The sequence below is a fragment of the Artibeus jamaicensis genome, unplaced genomic scaffold, assembly GCF_021234435.1.
Source record: "Artibeus jamaicensis isolate MK-2021 breed Jamaican fruit bat unplaced genomic scaffold, CSHL_Jam_final contig_3176, whole genome shotgun sequence".
Classification (NCBI taxonomy): domain Eukaryota; kingdom Metazoa; phylum Chordata; class Mammalia; order Chiroptera; family Phyllostomidae; genus Artibeus; species Artibeus jamaicensis.
The window spans coordinates 4,897,477-4,916,613 of NW_026521740.1; the positions used below are offsets into that span (position 1 = coordinate 4,897,477).

A 19,137-nucleotide genomic window follows, 5' to 3' on the forward strand; every position below is an offset into this window, starting at 1 on the left:
TTTCCCTCCATCCCGATACTTGCCATTTATCTTGATGGTTATTAGCAAGCACTCACGAAACAACAAAGACTTCTCAAAGGTCAGTTTACTTGGATGACATACAATCTTTTCATGCTTAAAAGGCTAGATAAATTGTTCCCACTACAAACTTTAGAAAAATAATATTGCTATAAACTCTTTAGCCTTTCAATACCCCTAGGTGGGACTACTTTCAAGAAGACACTGAGGAAACACGGAGAGTTAACTAATGAATTTTCCACATTAAAAGAGAAGTTTAATGCTCACCAACAAAACATGGGTGAGTAATAATCAATAAGCAACTCCTATTAACATGCAGAAATCCACTCTACAGAAACAGTATGACTGTGTTTGGAATTTGTCAAACAAGTATTAAAGTTTTATTTAAATAAAAGTTTTTCTTTTTAAGTTACTGAGCCATATAAAGGGAAATATTAATTTTATTAGAATTTGAACAAATGTTGCACAAAGAAAACATTTTTAACAAAATAGTATGGTGGCACAACAAACAAAAAAACAGCCAAAGGTGTGGAAAAGAAATATAAGGTGGAAAAAATGTTAAATATCTCATGATCCAAGTACAGAAACAAGAAGTCTAAACTTAAAATCCAAGGACTTTAAAAAGCGCACCCATAAAACAAAAAGTTGATGTTTGTGCTATCCTAACCAGACACATTCTTCAGCAAAACTTTAAAAGGCAGAGCTGTATTTTACAGTATTTGTGATCTTATTTCTGACTTTTTCACAGAAATAGAGACTGGTTATGTCATTCAGTCGCAGTTGAAAAAGAAATTATATGCACTGAGAAATAAGTCTTCTAATTAAAATGACAGGTGAGGCCAAACAATTGATCAGTCTTTAGTGCTATATTTTTCAACTGTAATAAGGCCTTGATTCAACCAAAACAAGTCTTAAACAGTTCAGAATTCTTTTCTAATGCCCAAGGAATGCCTCTGCCCAGCCGGATTGCCATATATGGGAACCAGGAACCTAGTAACAATGGAGCATTCTCACGGACAAATGTAGGAAGAAAATATACAAAAGAGTTTTGGTGTTTTATAACAAGGTAACTTGTCACCATTTCAGACTACCAAATGCCAGAAGTTACTTAAAACAGATTATGTAAACACATGTCCATCTTTGCAATTTACTTCTAAATATTGATATATTCCATTTTTCAGTTGATCACATCAGGTTAGTAATATTAATCAACTTGAAAATTATAATAAAATAGTTCAAGAATAGGGCTTTGAATATTTTCCTGTTATACCTTGATCTTTACACAAAGATGCAACTCCTGCTCTTCTGACAGAGAAATCTATGAAAATTAACCTGGAACTCTTTTAAGGAGATTGTCAACCACGACAAGCTTCTGCATTTCATGATTGTCATTTTACGGAGACACCAAATTTCACATTTCTAAATGTTTTACAACAACATAACTGTGATTTTTATAAACATCAAAAAGCAAAAATTTTAAATGCTTATTAAAAAAGTTAAGGCCTTTGCATTCTGAATATCTGAAATCTATTTACACAATAAGCCCAATTCCAACTTAAAATGAGGTATATTTTCTTCTTTTCTTGTATCAAGTACCTAGCAAATAATACCATGAAGAGCTTCAAATTAAAAGAAATTCACAGGCTTTTTGCCTGTTTGCTTTGCTTTGACCTGTCATGGAACACAATGATTGCCCTGCATCTTTGGATGTGGCATCTACCATGAGGAAAGTGGCGTAAGGACCACTCTCTGAATGAGGGCTGTAAAACCTAAGGTGAAAACTTCTTTGTAAATTCCTTTTAAAACATGGGAAATGGCATTACCAAACAGTCACGACTTCAAATATGATGTGAGTGTATATCAGAGATCATCTACATATCAACTGCATGAGGGGAGCACTAGAAGACAAAATATTTACAATGATGTTAAGCAACTGAACTTTCAAATCTGAAAAATGTATGCGGCAAGAATGTGAATCAAAGTTTTGCTTTTTGAATGTATGGGTTGTAGCCCACAGAAAACACGAGGAAATATGTTTGGTCAGGATCTTGTTAGTTTAGGAAGCAAAGAAAATTAAGAACCAAAATATGCACACCATTAAAAATACTAATTCTGAAAATCATGTAGCAAAAAATTAAGTCACCCTGTCCAAGTTCCAAAAATTTCACACACCTCAAACATTAAGGCAACTTTTTCCCCCACTAAACAGTACTTTATAAAAATATATGTCACTTCAAAACATTATATACATAGTGAAAATAAATTTAGCTAGTTGTAATATTTAATACATTAATAAAGCGTCACATAGTACAAAGAAGTTATACCGGGTGCTTGCAAGTGGTGCAAGTGGAGTTACAGTTTTCAAAGTACAGGTTTTAACACAGAGCGAAGTGAACGTCCTTCCTTCGTGAGTTCCCGAGTCACACACATGCACGGCAGCGGGATAGCTTCCTCCCGTCTCTCTACGACATTGTAACTGCACTTCTTCAAGTGGTCAGCCATGCTTAGGATGTCGGCAAATTTCCACTCGTTAACTGAACAAAATGCAGTGCTGAATCGCCATACCTAGGAGAAAATTCCACTTCAGATTTAAACGAGTCAATTTACAAGCATCAAAACATGCTTCCTGCTCTACCTACACACATTTCTACTGTTAGAGAAATATGCAGTGTAAACTTCCAAGTGCTTAGTTACAAAACTGAGAAATAGTGACTCCAGTCAGATACAAACCTGTTCATCAAATATTTACAGGACAAATTACTTCTATGACATTATTATTTCAATAAATGTAATATAATGAAAAATAAAAGACAAAAACCAATATTAAAAATCACATCCAACCTGGCTTAATAAGCAATTTTTAGAAAATTATAACTTCATGAATTCAGAAATGCTTCCTAAAATTATACATATCAGGACTTCCGCCAAAATGGAGGCATAGGTGGAGACACCGCGCTTTCTCACACAACCAAGTTTAGAGACAACAAAATATTAGCTACAGAAAACACAGCCAGAACACAGAAAATTGAACTTTTCGGAAGTCCAATACCAATGAATTCTTCAGCCTGACCGGTAAGAGGGACGAAACCAGCAGCTAGTGGAGCAGGGTTGCACAGGAAAACTCGGTCAGACGGACTCAGGCGCCCGGATCCCAGGCGTGGGGTTGCAAAGGGCCGACCCAGGGAGCGACCTAGTGAGCTCAACCCAGTGAGTGACCGGCGGATCCAGCGAGGGTGAAGGGCAGCGGGTTGACTGTGCTGGCGCATTGCTGAGCAGGTAGACCGGCGAGGGCGAGGGAGTGGGCAGTAAGACGGGACCCAGGGGATCCCTGCTACGGGAGGCAGAAGAGACAACCGCCATTGCCCAGCTCTGACCCCGCCCTGGAGGCCCTGCCCTGCCCCTAAGGCTCTGCTCCTCATACTTAATGGGCGCAAACAGACCAAAAATGGCTCAAAAAGATCTCAAAGCCCCAGAGCCCATAAATATAAGTGACGAAGAAATAGCAAAACTTTCAGATACACAGTTCAAAACACTGGTGATCAGGATGCTCACAGAACTGGCTGATTTTAGTCACAAATTAGAGGAACATATGAAAGCTAAATAAACTAATTGAAATGAATGGCAATGCACAGGAAACCAATAGTAATGGAAAGGAAACTGGGACTCAAATCAAAGGAGTGGACCAAAAGGAGGATAAAAATGACCAACCAGAAAAGAATGAAGAAACAAGAATTCAAAAAAAGGAGGAGAGACTTAGGAACCTCCAGGACATCTTTAAACGCTCCAACATCTGAATTATAGGGGTACGAGAAGGGGGAAAGGAACAGCCATCAGTGGAAAACTTATTTGAACAAATAATAAAGGAGAATTTCCCCAATCTGGCAAAGGCAATAGACTTCCAGGAAATCCAGGAAGCTCAGAGAGTCCCAAAGAAGTTGGACCCAAGAAGTTGGACCCAAGAAGAAACACACCAAGGCACATCATAATTACATTAGCCAAGATTAAAATGAAAGAGAGAATCCTAGAAGCAGCAAGAGCTAAGGGGACAGTCACCTACAAAGGAGTCCTCGTCAGACTGTCAGCTGATTTCTCAAAAGAGACCTTATAGGCAAGAAGGGGCTGGAAAGAGGTATTCCAAGTCATGAAATCCAAAGACCTACAACCAAGATTGCTCTACCCAGCAAAGTTTTCATTTAGAATGGAAAGGCAGATAAAGTGCTTCTCAGATAAGATCAAATTTAAGGAGTTCATCATCACCAAGCCCTTATTATATGAAATGTTAAAGGGACTTATCTAAGAAAAAGATGATAAAAAATATGAACAGTGAAAGGACAGCAAACACAGTTATTAACAACCACATCTAAAACAAAAGCAAGCTAAAAGGACAGCTAGATCAGGAAGAACCATAGAAATGAAGATCTCATGGAGGGTTAGCAACAGGGGAGTGGGAGGAGAAGGGGGGAGAGGGTACAGAAAATAAGTAGCATAGACAGTAGGTAGAGAATAGATAGGGGGAGGGCAAGAATAGTATGGGAAATATAGAATCTAAAGAACTTGAGACACATGGTCATGAACTAAAGAGGAGGAATGGTAGGGGTGGGGGGGTGCAGGGTGGAGGGGAATGAAGGGGGGAATAGAACAACTGTAATAGCATAATCAATAAAATAAAAATTTTAAAAAAAGACAGCTTTCCAGCAAGAGTAAATGGAGAAAAAGTAAAATTTACAAATAAATAAATCAATAAAATGAAAGAGAAAACTCTACATGCAACCAATATTTAAAATAAAAAAGAATTTTGTGACTTAAAAAAAATTATACATATCGCACACTATTCTTTCCTTCCTTCTACCCAATTGCTACATAGAGTTATCTGTAGTCTGGAGAGATAGACAATACAGTATTATTCTTTATCTGTTTTTCTCCCACTCCTATTATGCTATGAAGAGAACACTTAAAAATACTACAGAATGCTGTGCCAAGGTACCTTAACTTTCCATTCTTTATATAATAATGGGACTTCGTAATAATAAATACAGGTGCTTTGATTTGTTCAAAATGTTTCTGAAAATTTACATAGAAAGAACTTGGGTAAAATGAGTTTTATATTACTCCTTATCATTGTAAAATGAATTTCTGGGCAAATATTCACTTGCTATCCCTGTTTATGTGCCTGCTGGGAAAAATATGGGCGAATGCCCTTTTAGGCCACTCGACAGCTCCAAGCCCTGAAGCACTGTCATCGCATTAGTCTAGCAGTGACTGCTGTGGCCCCTGGCATCTTTACAACTCAAAATATAAAGCTACCTGGACACAGGTAATAAGCATGAGTGGAGCAGCACAGCCCTAGGTAACAGGATGAATGGGACAAGACAAGGCCTAAGCAGACTAGCTGAGCTCATCACAGGCAATGCCTAGTTAGAGAGAAGATACAGAACACACGGTAAAACAGCAGTCACTCTATGAGGGGGCAGTGGGTTTGGGGGCAGCCCTCAGCACTCATTAGAGCTCCTCAGGAAATGACACCAATGACTCCAGGGTGGCCAGATGCCTTCAAAATTCTGTGTCAACAGAATTACTTTTCAGTCGGTAACAGAAGTCACCACTGTCTAGCACATGGGGTACTTACTTGCTGTATTCCTGAGGGTTTATATCAAGTACCCAAATGGAGTCAGTGAAGGTCTAGGGAGGAGCTACCAATAGGGATTGTAGATTACAATGCCCCATACTCATGAAACTAGGGAGGAATTAGGAGTTTTTGTTAAGTGTCAGTAGAACGAGTTAGCTGAAAGATTCAATGGTGGCAGACTGCCTACCTACTTCCACACAGAGTCTGGTAAAACAAACTCAGGAAAAAATGGATGGCTCCTATTTCCTGATGACAAGTTTCTTAGTAATGGGCCAATTTCTCATTCAAGTACTTACGTAGTGCCTGCTATATGGCAGGTGCAATGCTAGGCAATAGATATTTTGGTTCCCAGAAAGTCTTACTTCTCAAGGAACTTCGTTCAATGAAGGAAAATGACAACTTACCAGTGAATTTCAAAACAGCATGTCAAGTGCTTTCGCAGGGATACATAAAGTACAGGTATTTATAATGGGGCACCAAAAGAACTCCGAACAGTGAACCTCCCTGCACATTCCAGAGGGGGTTCTGAAAGGCTTAACTGAGGAAATTAAGAGCTGAAGAGTAAGCAGGACACAGCAAGAGTATGACGATCGCAAGCTCAGAGGCAGGTTCCCTAGGTCTGAAACCATAAAGACTTGGGCAAGTTACTGAAAACTCTCTAAACCTCAATTTCTTCTTCCATAAAATATGATCAGTGGATTAAAGAAATTAACAAAGGTAAAATGAGTATTAGCCCACTGTCTAGCACAGTGTAAATGCTCCAGTGTAAGTATTAGAGAGCATGCTCAAAGGCCTTAGGCAACTGCCAGTGAATGAATGTGGCTGGACTATAAAGTGCCGAGGAAAATGAAGAGGTAAGGATGGACAAGATTATAAAAAACCCTCAAGGCTTCATTAAGGAACCTGTCTCTATGCCAAGGCAGTGGACATTTAAAAAGCTTTTAAGCACTACGGTAGGTAAGAACTGTATTTAAGAAAACACTTGTCCTTCTAGTTCTTATGTAGAAATTATGATGAAGAGGGACACAACTGGAATCAGAAACCCAGTGGGGAGGAGGCCACTGCAGTGAGCCCGGAGAGAACTAAAGGTGGGACTGAACTAGGGAAGTGGTAGTGGAAACAGTAAAACAAACCTGAGGGGAATGAGGAAGGGAAACACAGTACCACTTTGTGATTACCAGGATATGGAAATAAAGGGGGGAAGTGGAGTCAATCACAAGTCCCAAATTCCCAGTTTAGGCAATTTGGTAAAAGATCATGCCACTTTCTGAGATTAAGAGAAAGAGAGAAGTGAAATAGGCTGGACATGCTGAATTTGACGAAGCTATGAAATCGAGTACAGATGTACAGGACATGCTGGTACAATATATAATGGTCTGGACGGAGCTACAGTGGCCAGGATATAGATGTGTGAGTAATCTGTATTAAAGATGGCAATTTAAACACCAGAGTAGGTATGGTATTCTGCTGGAACAGAACCCTAGAAAATGGTTCATCTCATAGGTCCGTAGTGGTGGGTAAAGACAAAAAGAGGCCAAGAACACACTCAGAACGCTCCAGCCCAAATGGGAGAAAGACACCAAGTCATCTGGAAAATGAAAATACACACAGATACACATGTTCACGCAGCAAGTATGAAAAGTATGAAACTCTGCCACCAAAATTCCTTTTTGGAAAAACAAGAATCATAAAATAATTGGTGTGTTCATTTACTGGCCAAAGCCTTAGGAGAGCAAAGAAGCAGAGGCAGAACTCTGAAAACCGGAGCGATAAGTGGAAGTAAGAGAAAACTAAAGGGGGAGAAACCAAAATAGCCAAAAATCTGAACCCATCAACCAATGTGAAGTTTATAAAATATTTCTCCACTTAATAAAATGCAAAGTTTTATATCATAAATGCTCTGAAATGAAAATACCTACAACCAAAGATATTTGTAATACCTTCTAGTTTCTGTGGGATAGTGCCTCAAACAAAAGCTGGGCAAAAAGTAGGGTGTCACAGGAGAAAAACAGTGGAGCCAGGATTTGTTCCCAGTCTGCCTACAACCCAGCTCAGGCTTCCAATATGCAACATTCCCTTTCACGGCACTAAACCCAGAGTCTGCCCCATTCGTATCTCACTTCGACATACTACACACCTATATCCACCATTTATGTCCACCCTCCCCAAAACCCCACTGGTCACTTCCCAGTAACAGTAGTTCCTACTTTTTCTCATCTCTCCCTATTTAGGTTCTATGAAACAACCAAGTCCTAAGAAAGAAACTGCCAAACATGAAAAGAAAATGCCAACTGTAACAGTAAAGAACCTTCTTGCTTCTCCCACTGTCCTAGGGTGACCATGTTTCAGATGGGGCCCAAGTGGGAAGGTGGTTAACACAGCCACAAACCAATGGCATTGTTACAGAAGAATTAAACAGTCATGGAACCCCTCAACTGGATGAAGAGCAGGGGTCTCTGCCAAGTTACATTAGAATCTTGCTGTAGGGTGTCTGCAGTAAAAATGTGATTATGATTATTCTAACTCTCCTAGATTTTCAATAATTACCATTACACCAAGAAAAGTATATTGGCATATTGAGTTAAGTTTTAAGAGTGACCAATATTAAAAATTAATTTTATTAGTTCAGCAACATTAGTAAGTGCCTATTATATGTCAAATAAGGAGATAGTACAGTTAAAATTAAACTAACCTTTTCTTTTATCTGCCATGATGACTTTCCTTCTGGATACTTCCTTTTCCCCCACTGCAGTATGACCATTCCACGAGACTGGAGCAGGCTGCCACACACGTCCCTCATCAGCTTGGATACACATGAGAGCTGGCACAGACTGAAGCCATCGAGGAAGCCTGCGATATGCTGCAGAACCTCGAAGGGAAGACTACTTAGATGGTCACTATGTAATCCCAACACACAGTTTCTAGCAGGCTCTACTAACACTGTAGATACACATGGCTGAACTCCAAATGACCTCAAATGGCGGTCATGTATGATCTTTGCTCCTTGTGTTGACGGGCAAAATCTACGCTGAGAGTACGTACAACCATAATATGCTAAAGGACACCTCTGTTCCATCCAGCCATTGAGTCCAGCATGAATGTCACCATGCACATTCTTAAAATGTGAAGAAAATTCTTTCCTTCTAAATAACTGTCCACAGACAAATGTAAACATTGAACGTTGCTTGGGCTGGTACCTAGCGACACATTCCAATACTAAATCTAGCCCAAGTGTCTGAAAAGGACTTGGATTTGAAAGCTGTGGGTTGGCATGATCACAAGCTGAAGCTGAGGCTATTTCCCCAACCATTGTATTAGTAGCCAATATTGCAGATGGAAGTGAGAAAGTCTGAGTTCCAAAGTCAATGTGACACACATCAACCATGCGACTATCAGATATGCCCCTCCCACCTGGAGAATCTCCTAGACAAAACAGCAATGCTGCTGTGATGAGATCTATTCCTTGGAGACCCATTGGATCTTCTGCAACTTCCAAATCTGATGTATCTACTGCTTTATCTTCCCTTGGTTTAGACCAACATGCATTAGAAAGAAATTTGAATGAAGGAGGTTGACCGAGAGGTAAGACATCCACATTCCTCAAGTCCCCCAAGTCTACTTTTCTCCAATGCAATTCTCCTTCATCCTCATCATCTGACATGAGGATATGCTGAACGGTGCCATTCGGCAAAACATTAGATGGTATTACTTCCTTAAGTTGTGTTGCTACTAAAGGTGAACTAGAAGACTTTGAAGTGCCATCTGATATGACGCATTCTCCATTTGTTAAGTTACTTTCTTTTGAATCGGCATGTAAATTCTGATTCTGGTCTATGACCTGGGTACATATATTTTCCAAAGGAAGGCCATTACAAAGAGTCGAAGTGCCATAAGAACTGGTATTCAAGTCGCATAATAAATCACTTGAACCATTTTGCTCAGACTGGGTATCCTGACTTGGGTCATTACTGTCAATACCACCAACTGCTCCTATCTCATCCTCAGAAACATGGTCTTGGTCTTTCAGGTTCCTATTCTGTAAGCTTTCTCTGGCATTTTCCTCTTCATTCATTTCATTTGGAGAAGCACAAAGGCTCGTACTTAGCATGCCAATGTCTCTTGTGGCTGTGTTCAGGATATCTAAAGCAGCAGCCAAACTTCTGGTTGTTTCTACAGTAGCTTGATAAAGTGCACCATAAGATTCTTCATCAACAGACACCAAACCATTAGCATGTGGTATCTCTGGAAGAGTTGATTTAACTGATATTTGTTCTCGAGGTTCTGATACTTTATCAGTCGCTTTTGACATCATGGTGGCTACTTTGAGAGATTCTAAGAGCATCCTTTGGTCTTGAAGCGCCAAGGCCATATCTAATTGTGCCACTTCATCCACATCTCTGCTTAGATTTTCATATGACTTCCGATCTGCATAACTAACTGGCCATCGGTTCCACTCCATAGTGCAGCACACCACACTTGCAGGACATGTTTCTAGATGTTCAGCCACTTTGTTACGAGCCATTGTAAATGGGCATCCAAAGTCACTATTTAAGCAAGGCACTCGTTCAAATGGACATAAAAGTCGATGCTCATCAGCTTTACAAGAATGGAAGACTGCTCCACAAACCAACGGACAACCAATCAGATCACAGGAAACCCCAGGCTCCGGTCTGGTCATACACCGCCTACTGACACAGTTCACACAGTGCGAATGTTGCAGCTCCTCCTCCATAATGGCCAGTCCAGTTCTGGTTGTTAACATGGAAAAAAGATAATAAGTTAGGCAAAAAATGGTCAATTTTAAAATTATTTGATAATATAAATCAAATATGAAGGCGTATTGGCTTATTTTAAAATGAAATATATATAAAGCTTTTTACAAATAATATATCCATCTAGAAACTTAAGCATTTCGAGTAACAAGTCAGCACTTTAACTAAAATGTCATAAAAATTCATTTTTAGAAACCAGATAACAATATGTTTAAAAGGCCCAAAGTTACAAAATACTTAAATTCTAGTACACTATGTAGTCAATAATGCCAAAAATGAGTTAATGTATAATTAATGTTCAAATTTCAGAGAGTGCTTTAACTTTTACCTTTTTAATTTCAACTAAACTGATTCTGATGTACCCCAAATTCAGAGACCTCATCATATTCCTAAAGGAGAATAATCTGAATTTCAAAAAATACTTAACTAAAACTTTATTAGAAGTTCCCTTTTTATTCCCTGAATATGTGAACTAAAGAATTAGTCCTTCCACATGTCTTAATAAATTCTGCAACAAATCAATAAATAAGGCTTAATGAAAATACACAAAAAATTCACCCAGAAAATACAAGTTCTGGCTCCATGTCCATTGGCTATGGACAAATTACATACTTCTCAGGGCCACAGTTTCCATTCATTCATTAAAGTAAATACCTACTGACTGTCTAACAACCACACACTAGACACTGTGCTTGGTGTGGCAATTAAAGATTAGTAAGACGCGGTGCCTCCTACAGAGGAACTATGTAGTAAGATGTGGAAGAGGGTAAAACTCATGTTACATTATTATGTGATCAGTATGACAGAAGTAAAATGTCAATACAAGAAGATAATAATCAGTAATGGTAGGGACTAGAGAAGAATTCACAGGAATCTTGAAAGAAGAGAAGTCTTAAGGCAAAGATGGGGAGAAGTTTAGTAAGGAAGGGGGGCATTCAGTGCTGAAGTAACAGCATAAGCAAATGCAGAAAAGCAGGAATTAGCAAAACATGTTCAGGGAACTTCAAGTTTCCTAGAGCTGCTGGTTCACAAGATGAAATTCAAGGTAGCTGTGACAGATGAGGATGGACAGGAATAAGGCAAATCCTGAAGACTATACTATATGCCACTCTAAGGAATTCAGACTTTAATTTGAAGTCACTGAGAATTTTAAACAGAGAAATAGCATCTAGAAAATAACATGAGGGTATTACAGATACCCAATGGTCTTTCCTGCTTCTATCAAATTTTATGTAAAAATAAGAGAAAGCATCAGCACAACATATTGATTTAATTCCTGGGCATTTTTGATGTCTCTCTTTTTTTTTTTCTGTAACATTCATTTTTTTATTGGCTTGTTCCTGGCAGACATAAAAAATTAGAAGACTATTTTATCTTTAAAAACCTAAATAATGAAGCAACATCCCCCAGAAGAAAAACAAAAAATTATCCTAAAAACATTTCTAATCTCCCCAACACTCTGTAGCCCTCTAATCTGGCTTTTAGGTTTCCTACCACTCATTAAAGCTGCGTGCCTCAGATGCTCAGTGCTACATCCAAAGGGTGTTTTTCCCAGACCCCATCTTCCTTGGGCATTGTATCATTATGTTGACTAATTCCTCCTTTTAACATATTATTTTTTCTTAGTTTTCTTGATGTCACAGTTCCTGGTTTCCCCCTACCTCTAAACTCTTCTAAAATACTACTCTTTTCCAGGGATCCATGCCACTGCTTGCTCATTCTTCTGTGCCTTCTCTCCCTGGGTGTTCTCAATTTCTCAGAAACTTCAATGAGCACCAACATTACAAAAAATCACCTACATCTTCTGCCCAGCTCCCTCTTCCACACTTCTGATCTCTCTACAGCCAAGTACTCACATCTCTCTCCTGTATAAGGCACAGGCAATTCATCCCAACATTTCCCAAGTTAAACTCATTGTAGTAGATAATAATTTTCTGAATAAGATGTTGATTATTAGCCCTGGCTGGCGTAGCTCAGTGGATTGAGCGCGGGCCTGCGAACCAGAGTATCGCGGTTCGATTCCCAGTCAGGGCACATGGCTGGGTTGCAGGCCAGCTCCCAGCAGGGAACACATGAGAGGCAACCATACACTGATATTTCTCTCCCACTCTTTCTCTTTCCCTTCCCCTCTCTCGAAAAAATAAATAAATAAAATATTTTTTAAAAGATGTTGATTATTAGCCTATTTAAGCCTATTTTCTTCACTTCAGTGAGCAAAAGATTGCTAGGTCTTTGAAATATTTTTCCATAAACTCTACCTTGGTTCCAGGTAGCTAATGTAAACTAATCACTTCCCAAATTGCTATTTGTTTTTCTTAAGTCCAGGTTTGATTTTCTTCAAGCTAAAAACAAAAACAAAGGTCTATCAATTACTGATAGACCTTTTGTTAAGTAAGTACAAAAGTTATGGGTTGATATTGTGCTTGATGCTAGGGGTAGGAAGGAGGCACACATTTATCAACAAAACTGTATTTTTTAAACTGTTTAAAAATAAAAAATTATGAGCTAAATATGCTTTTTAATATACTTATTGATTTTAGAGAATGAGAGGAAGGAAGAGATAATAAGAATGAGAGAGAAAGACACAGAGAGACATTGATTTGTTGTTCCACTTATTTATGCATTCACTGGTTATATGTGCTCTGACCCAGGACCAATCCCCAAACCTTGGCATATCAGGAGGACTTTCTAACCCATCGACCTACTCAATCAGGGCTAAATATACTTTTGAATATTTAACCCTATAAATTGTATAGGTAATGACAGAACCTATAAATTAAAAAGACACATGCTAAAAGAGACATAATAAAAAAATGACAGCTTAATTATGAAAAACATTTGTAAATGAAGCAGAAATTTAAAAGAAATTTATTAAGAACTAAGACAAACTTTTCTGAGTGATGAGACTGTAAAAACAGCTACAGCTTTCTCATTTTGCAACCAGACTGAGTTCATCTCATGTACTGAAATAAGCTTGTTACTAAGAGAGAAACCTAAAAATACAAGCAGTTCTGAAAGAAGTGACCACTGCTCTTAGAACTTGTAGGAGCACTTTATATGTACAGATCACATGACCACTCTAGAGAGAATGCAGCTCAAAAACCGCACTTAATTCAAAAGCATTCAAAATAACACCTGTTACAAACAACTGAATTAAATGCAAAATAGCAACAACTCTGAAAGGTAGGGGCAGAAGGCTCTCCAGCTTCAAAATAAACAACTTCCTGCATACTATTCTACTCTGAATAAGAAAAATACCAAAAATGAAAATAAAAACATCTGCAGCAATGAGTCCAAAATATTTATTAGTCATTGAAGTAGACTTAGAGAGAAGGAAAAGAAACATTAGTTACGTACCTGTTTTGTCCTTTACATATGTCTCCTCACCTAATGTCACAACCAGAGGAAACTGAGCTTCAGAAAGACTAAGAACGAGATTTGCCCAAGACCATCCACCTAGTGAGTGGCACAGCAAGGATTCAAATCTATATCTGATCAACGTACATGGACAATAACAGGTATGTTTACTTATAAATTGTTTAAAAATACACTTCAGTAACTGGTAATGCACTTTTAAGATGTTATTTGAGGAATGGAGATTACACAACTTTGCTTGTAGTTTATTTCAACACAATCACCCCTGTGGTCAGGAACTGAATGAGACAGAGATGGTCCTGCCTCCTTTTCAGTCCTTTCTAATTGTGACAGTACATTGCTTTGCTTTGAATATAGCAGTTTTAAATTATTTAATGAATAACTTTCATAATGCTTACTATAAACATATGGAACAATATAAATTGCACAATTCTTCAAAGAGTTGTACAAAGAAGGAATCAAGTTTAATTCTATTTTACTACTAAATATATTAAGAAATAAGAAAATGCACTCGACAATACCCAAAGAATGATCTGGAGATACAAACCTCCACCTCAGAACTGAAAACTTCCACAGTCATCCTCTTTCTAACCAAGATCACTAGTATCCAATTAGATAGGCCTCACATTGCTCCTAAATCCTGTGAAACAAGCTTGAAAACATCAACCCCTGTCCCATCAGTTAAACAGCGACACAGCAGGCCCAGTAGAAAACAAGTTTCTAAAATTGAGGTTTCAAGTTGAAGTTGAGCTTAATTTAAAACTCTTCAATATTAAGAATTTTTTAACTCTCTAGAACAATCTTGACACTTCAAACAAACAGAAAAGTTTCATTAGATGAGAAAAATATATGTGAATGATTAAGTGCTTTACAGTAGATTCAATTGTCCCTAACAGAAATTCTTGGCCAACTCATACGCTGTGGCTGACAAGCAATCCACAAAAATAGTTTTAAGACATGGCATTTTCCCATATGATGAAATTAGGCCTTGTTATTTCTAGACTTGAAGATATGGCCCTCAAAAAAACTGTTTATTTATCCAGATTCATTAAAACACATATGGTGATAAGTCAATAAAACACTGCTAATTAGCTCAATTTTAAAATATGCTAAATGAAGTCACCCAAAGTACTCACACAGCTTGCTGCCTCAGGTTGTTCGTAACGTCCCCTTCTGCCTCTGAGACAGACAGACGGACAGACACACACACACACACACACACACACACCCCTCATTCCCTCCCCAACTGCCTCAAGTCTACGTCTCAGCTTAAATGTTACATTCCCCATACCTAAAAGCAGGTATGAAGCCCATATAATACTACATGCTGGTTACTGCATTATCCCTTGGTGATACTGGTCACAACTCTAAGTAAATCTTTATCCTGTTGAATGTCTGTCTCCATAAGAAAACTCTACGAGTCACGAAGGAGGCAGGACCATCTCTGTCCCATTCAATTCTGTGTGTCCTGTATTCAAAGATGGTCCTCACTTACCTTAAACAAAAGAATTATAATAAAAGAAATAACCAAATATCAAATGGATTCCAAAACAAAATGAGATTTTTAATTTCGTGGAAAACTACATACTTCACAAAAAGAAGCTCTAGAAAGGAAGTGGGATCAGCCTACTGCTTAATAGTATAATTAATATGGTAGTAGATAGAACAGAACAAAAAATATTGCTTCACTGTAAGGCTGAAATTGAACTAGACTTGTTCAATCTGTGAGTTAACCATTGCAAGTCAGTCTACAACTAAAATTTCAACTTTAGCAATGAATTACGAGCTCCTCCATAAGCCTCGTCCTTCTTGAATAGTCAAAGGCACAGCTGCACAGCACACACAATCACTTGCTGCCTTATTTGTGATCGATCGTCTACACTCAACTTTAAAGACAATAAATCCATAACCTCAGTTGGACACCCTATTTCCCTGATTTATAAAAGGTGTGGGGGTAACTAGACAAGATTGAAAATCCACTATCAAACCTTACAACTCAAGGCACAAGCTTCCCTGATGAGTCCGAAATAGCTAAATGGGTTACACTGTATACATTCTCTCATTAAATTTCAGTTCTGACTTTTTATTTATAGTATCATGACCTAGTTATATGCAAATTTTTTTAAGTGTTTAGCCCTCCAATTATGATATAATCAAAACTTACATTTTTCACTTCTAAATATAGTCATGAGTAGCTTCCAAAGTGAAAGTTCTAATTACTTGCCATGTTCTCCACTAAGAAAATGAAATTATTAAAGACTTACATCAGAAATTAAAGTAAAAAATATTAAATATTTAATACTGGGACCAGAATCTATCTAATACTCACATAAAAATAATCCTCCCAAATAGTGGAACTCGGCTTATTACAATGGGCAGCATGGCAGAGGGCAATGGGCTTCAAAGGAATTTCAACTTCGTGACCTAGCAGCAATTACTGTGAAAACAACGCTGAACTCTACAAAGGCTGCTTACTATTAATGTGCGTGACCAGTAGGGTACAAACACGTTTTCCTCAGAAAAACAGATGTACTTCACTTTACACAACCATTGATATACACAAAGCTTTAGTATAAATGTATTTTAAATCAGGTCATTTATATTTATAAAGCTTTTTAAAAACAATCATATGAGGAACTACCTAATGCTAACATTACCTGCTCTAAAAAAAAAAAAGACACACCCTTTTTGTAAAGGATTTTCAAGGAATGACTTTTAATCCATGCATGCTCATCCATGCTAAACTACCCAGCTACCTACATGTGAAAGCCACTAGTAGAAGGCCAGTGGCACCTGGCCTTCTCAATTCCATCAAACTGAATGTGAAGTTAAATAGTGTTTTATATAGATTTTTGAGTGAAGACCTTAACATCCTATGTTAAGGAATTCTATGAATACAATGTCATTTTAGAGCATGTACTATTCCTTTAATGAAACAGCCAGTCATAGGAACTCAGTTAAAAAATTTACACCAAATCCATGCAGAGTAGCATAGGACCTATCCCAGGAAAAGTCACATTTCAGTAACATACTGTATCAAACAGTAAACACACATTAACATGTGTGTTAATGACCTATTTTAATGACCTTAAAGTACCTCTATAACAATATACATTATCTCAAAATATGTATGATTGCTCTTTAATAGTATATTTTATTAGGGCACTTTAAGAATGTCTTCAGTACTAGACATGGAGAAATATTGAAATTAAATACCTAGTACACTTGGAATGCATGCAAGTTTGCCCATATAGGAAACTTCAACTCTTTATTAACACTCACAAAACTCCACCCACTAACATTTCCTGAATCACAAAAAAGCCATGTCACTGCATTAAAGTACCAGATAAAAACAAACTGGCACCTTAAAAAGTTAGCAAAACACCACCTAATCCCCAAACTTCTGTAGTAAGAAACAATGACTAAGCATAAATTATAGTGATTCAGCGAAAATCTCATACTGAAAAAAATCGAACCCTGAGAAAATTCTGAACGTACATTTTATCCTACCTACCCTATTCTTTTTGCCGTGTCGACAACTAGACTGCTTTGGAAAACATTGACAAATATGAGCAAAGACCAAATCTGTTCATATAAATTACTAGGTCTCTGAAAGACACAGCACAGCATTGAAATATGGCAAACAAAAATGAAAGTTTGGAAAGTTGGGCGTTTCGCATTTACAGAGTTTTAAGTTAATCCACACTGCTATCAGAATGCCCATAAATAACTTCATCTTGGATCAGAGTCAACAAAGTAATTATGGAATAAAAGGTCAATTCCTTCCCAAGCATCTTTTATCTCAGACTTACGACATGGCTCAGAAAGAAAAACAAGACAGGGGCAGAGAGGAGCGGAGTACTAGAACCATGGTAAAACGACACACTGTGCTACCAGTCTCCACGCTCCCAAATACACACACTAACAACATACTCAAGGAGATTGCTTTGAATTCACTGTGCACTCTTTGGCCTCATTCCAAGCAATGTACTTACATGGGACAGGACACAGATAACCTGGGAATGGTCATACCCCTTTGAACTATGAAATCAGTTAGTTTCCCTTTAATAAAGGACTGAGGCTAAGAAAGACTAAGAGCTTCTCACTTCCATGAATGGAAAAGTTACCAACTTCACACATCCCGTGGAGACAGTTGAAGATGCCTCCCAGTCTGACTTTAACCTGTTTGTTCCCCCAAAGAAGCCAGGTTTCTAGCAGGAGAAAGGAAAGAGAAGCCGGGTTTTCGAGGCTCTTGGGGTTTCCCAAGTTTCCTTCACCCCTCCCCAACACATAAACAAGCAAGTCAGGGTGACTCGGGGGTCGGTCCCCGGGGTCTGGGTCGCCATTTGCAGACAGTCTCTGCGGCTGGCCCGCCAGGAGGATCCGCGCGGACCCCACACCGCGAACGCCCACTCGGCGCGCCGGGACAGCGCCGGGGACCGACGGGGTCTGCGCAGGGCCGTGTTCACTCCGCCTCAGGCCGGGCCGCCGAGCCCACGGCTGCCTCCCGACCTGGACGCGGGCCCCGCACCGCCCGGCCGCCGCCTCCATCTCCGGAGCAGCCCCGGCCGCGCTGGTCTCCCCTATGGGCCTCCTGACACTCACCGGCCGGCGCTACCGAACTGCGGCCCAGGCCCTGGCTGCCGCGGCCGCCGTACCCCGCTGCTCCGCGCTGTCCCAGAGCCGCTCCGCGCCCCACACCCTCGGGCGGTCCGCCTCCTTCTTGCCTGTCTGCCCCGCCGGGGAGCCGCCTTTTCTCTCCTCTTCTTCTCCTCCTCCTCCACCTCCTCCTCCTCCAGTAACTCGGCCTCCTCCTCAGGCAGCCGCCCCCCTCCAGCGCCCCGCCCCACTCCACCGCGCCCCGCCCACCTGGCCTGACTTGGCCTTGGAGGCGGTGGCCGCGGCAGCGGCCGCAAGCCTGGCGGAAGCGCGCACGCCGAGCCCTGCGGGGACGCGCGCGCTGAGGCCCTCGGGAACGCGCACGCCGAAGTCGGCGGGGGCGCGCACGCTTCCCACAGGCACTGTACCCGACGTGTTTTGGGGAGTAGGTGTGGAGGTCCCTGGGCCGGGAGAATCTTGCGGGAGGTCCCAAGACTGGCCCCTTCGTGGCTCCTCTGGGCAGTGCTTCCAGTTCCTGGTCTGTCGTAGAATCTGTATTCCTGTAATTTTGGAATTGGGGAAACAGGCCCAAGTAGAGTGCATTATTTACCCCCCTTGAAGTCTAGGAGAAGCAGCCCACATCCCTTAACTCGCCGTGCAGTGCTCTTCCTGTTAGATGGTGTTTAGGAGGAAACCAGGCAGGTTTCACTGAGTCTTCAGCGCTGTCTGCTAAACTCCAAGCGCCCA

The 19,137-nt window shown here is 39.7% G+C and overlaps 1 protein-coding gene across 1 annotated transcript; it reads right to left on the reverse strand.

Moving 5' to 3' along the window:
- Nucleotides 1–440: 440 nt before the first annotated feature.
- Nucleotides 441–18,570, reverse strand: FBXO30 (F-box protein 30). The gene is made up of 3 exons (XM_037144911.2): nucleotides 18,397–18,570; nucleotides 8,337–10,392; nucleotides 441–2,583 (listed from the first exon to the last, which is right to left on the reverse strand). The coding sequence occupies exons 2-3, from the start codon at nucleotides 10,374–10,376 to the stop codon at nucleotides 2,380–2,382; spliced, it is 2,244 nt and encodes a 747-aa protein (XP_037000806.2). The 5' UTR covers nucleotides 10,377–10,392; nucleotides 18,397–18,570; the 3' UTR covers nucleotides 441–2,379.
- Between the last annotated feature and the right edge of the window lie 567 nt (nucleotides 18,571–19,137).

What these genes read in the sequence shown, in the direction of transcription:
- FBXO30 (XM_037144911.2), bottom strand. Translation starts at nt 10,376, where the DNA reads ATGGAGGAGGAGCTGCAACATTCGCACTGTGTGAACTGTGTCAGTAGG. An exon ending in CATGGCAGATAAAAGAAAAG is followed by an intron (nt 2,584 to 8,336) that starts GTTAGTTTAATT and finishes ATTTTCTCCTAG; the next exon opens with GTATGGCGATTCAGCACTGC.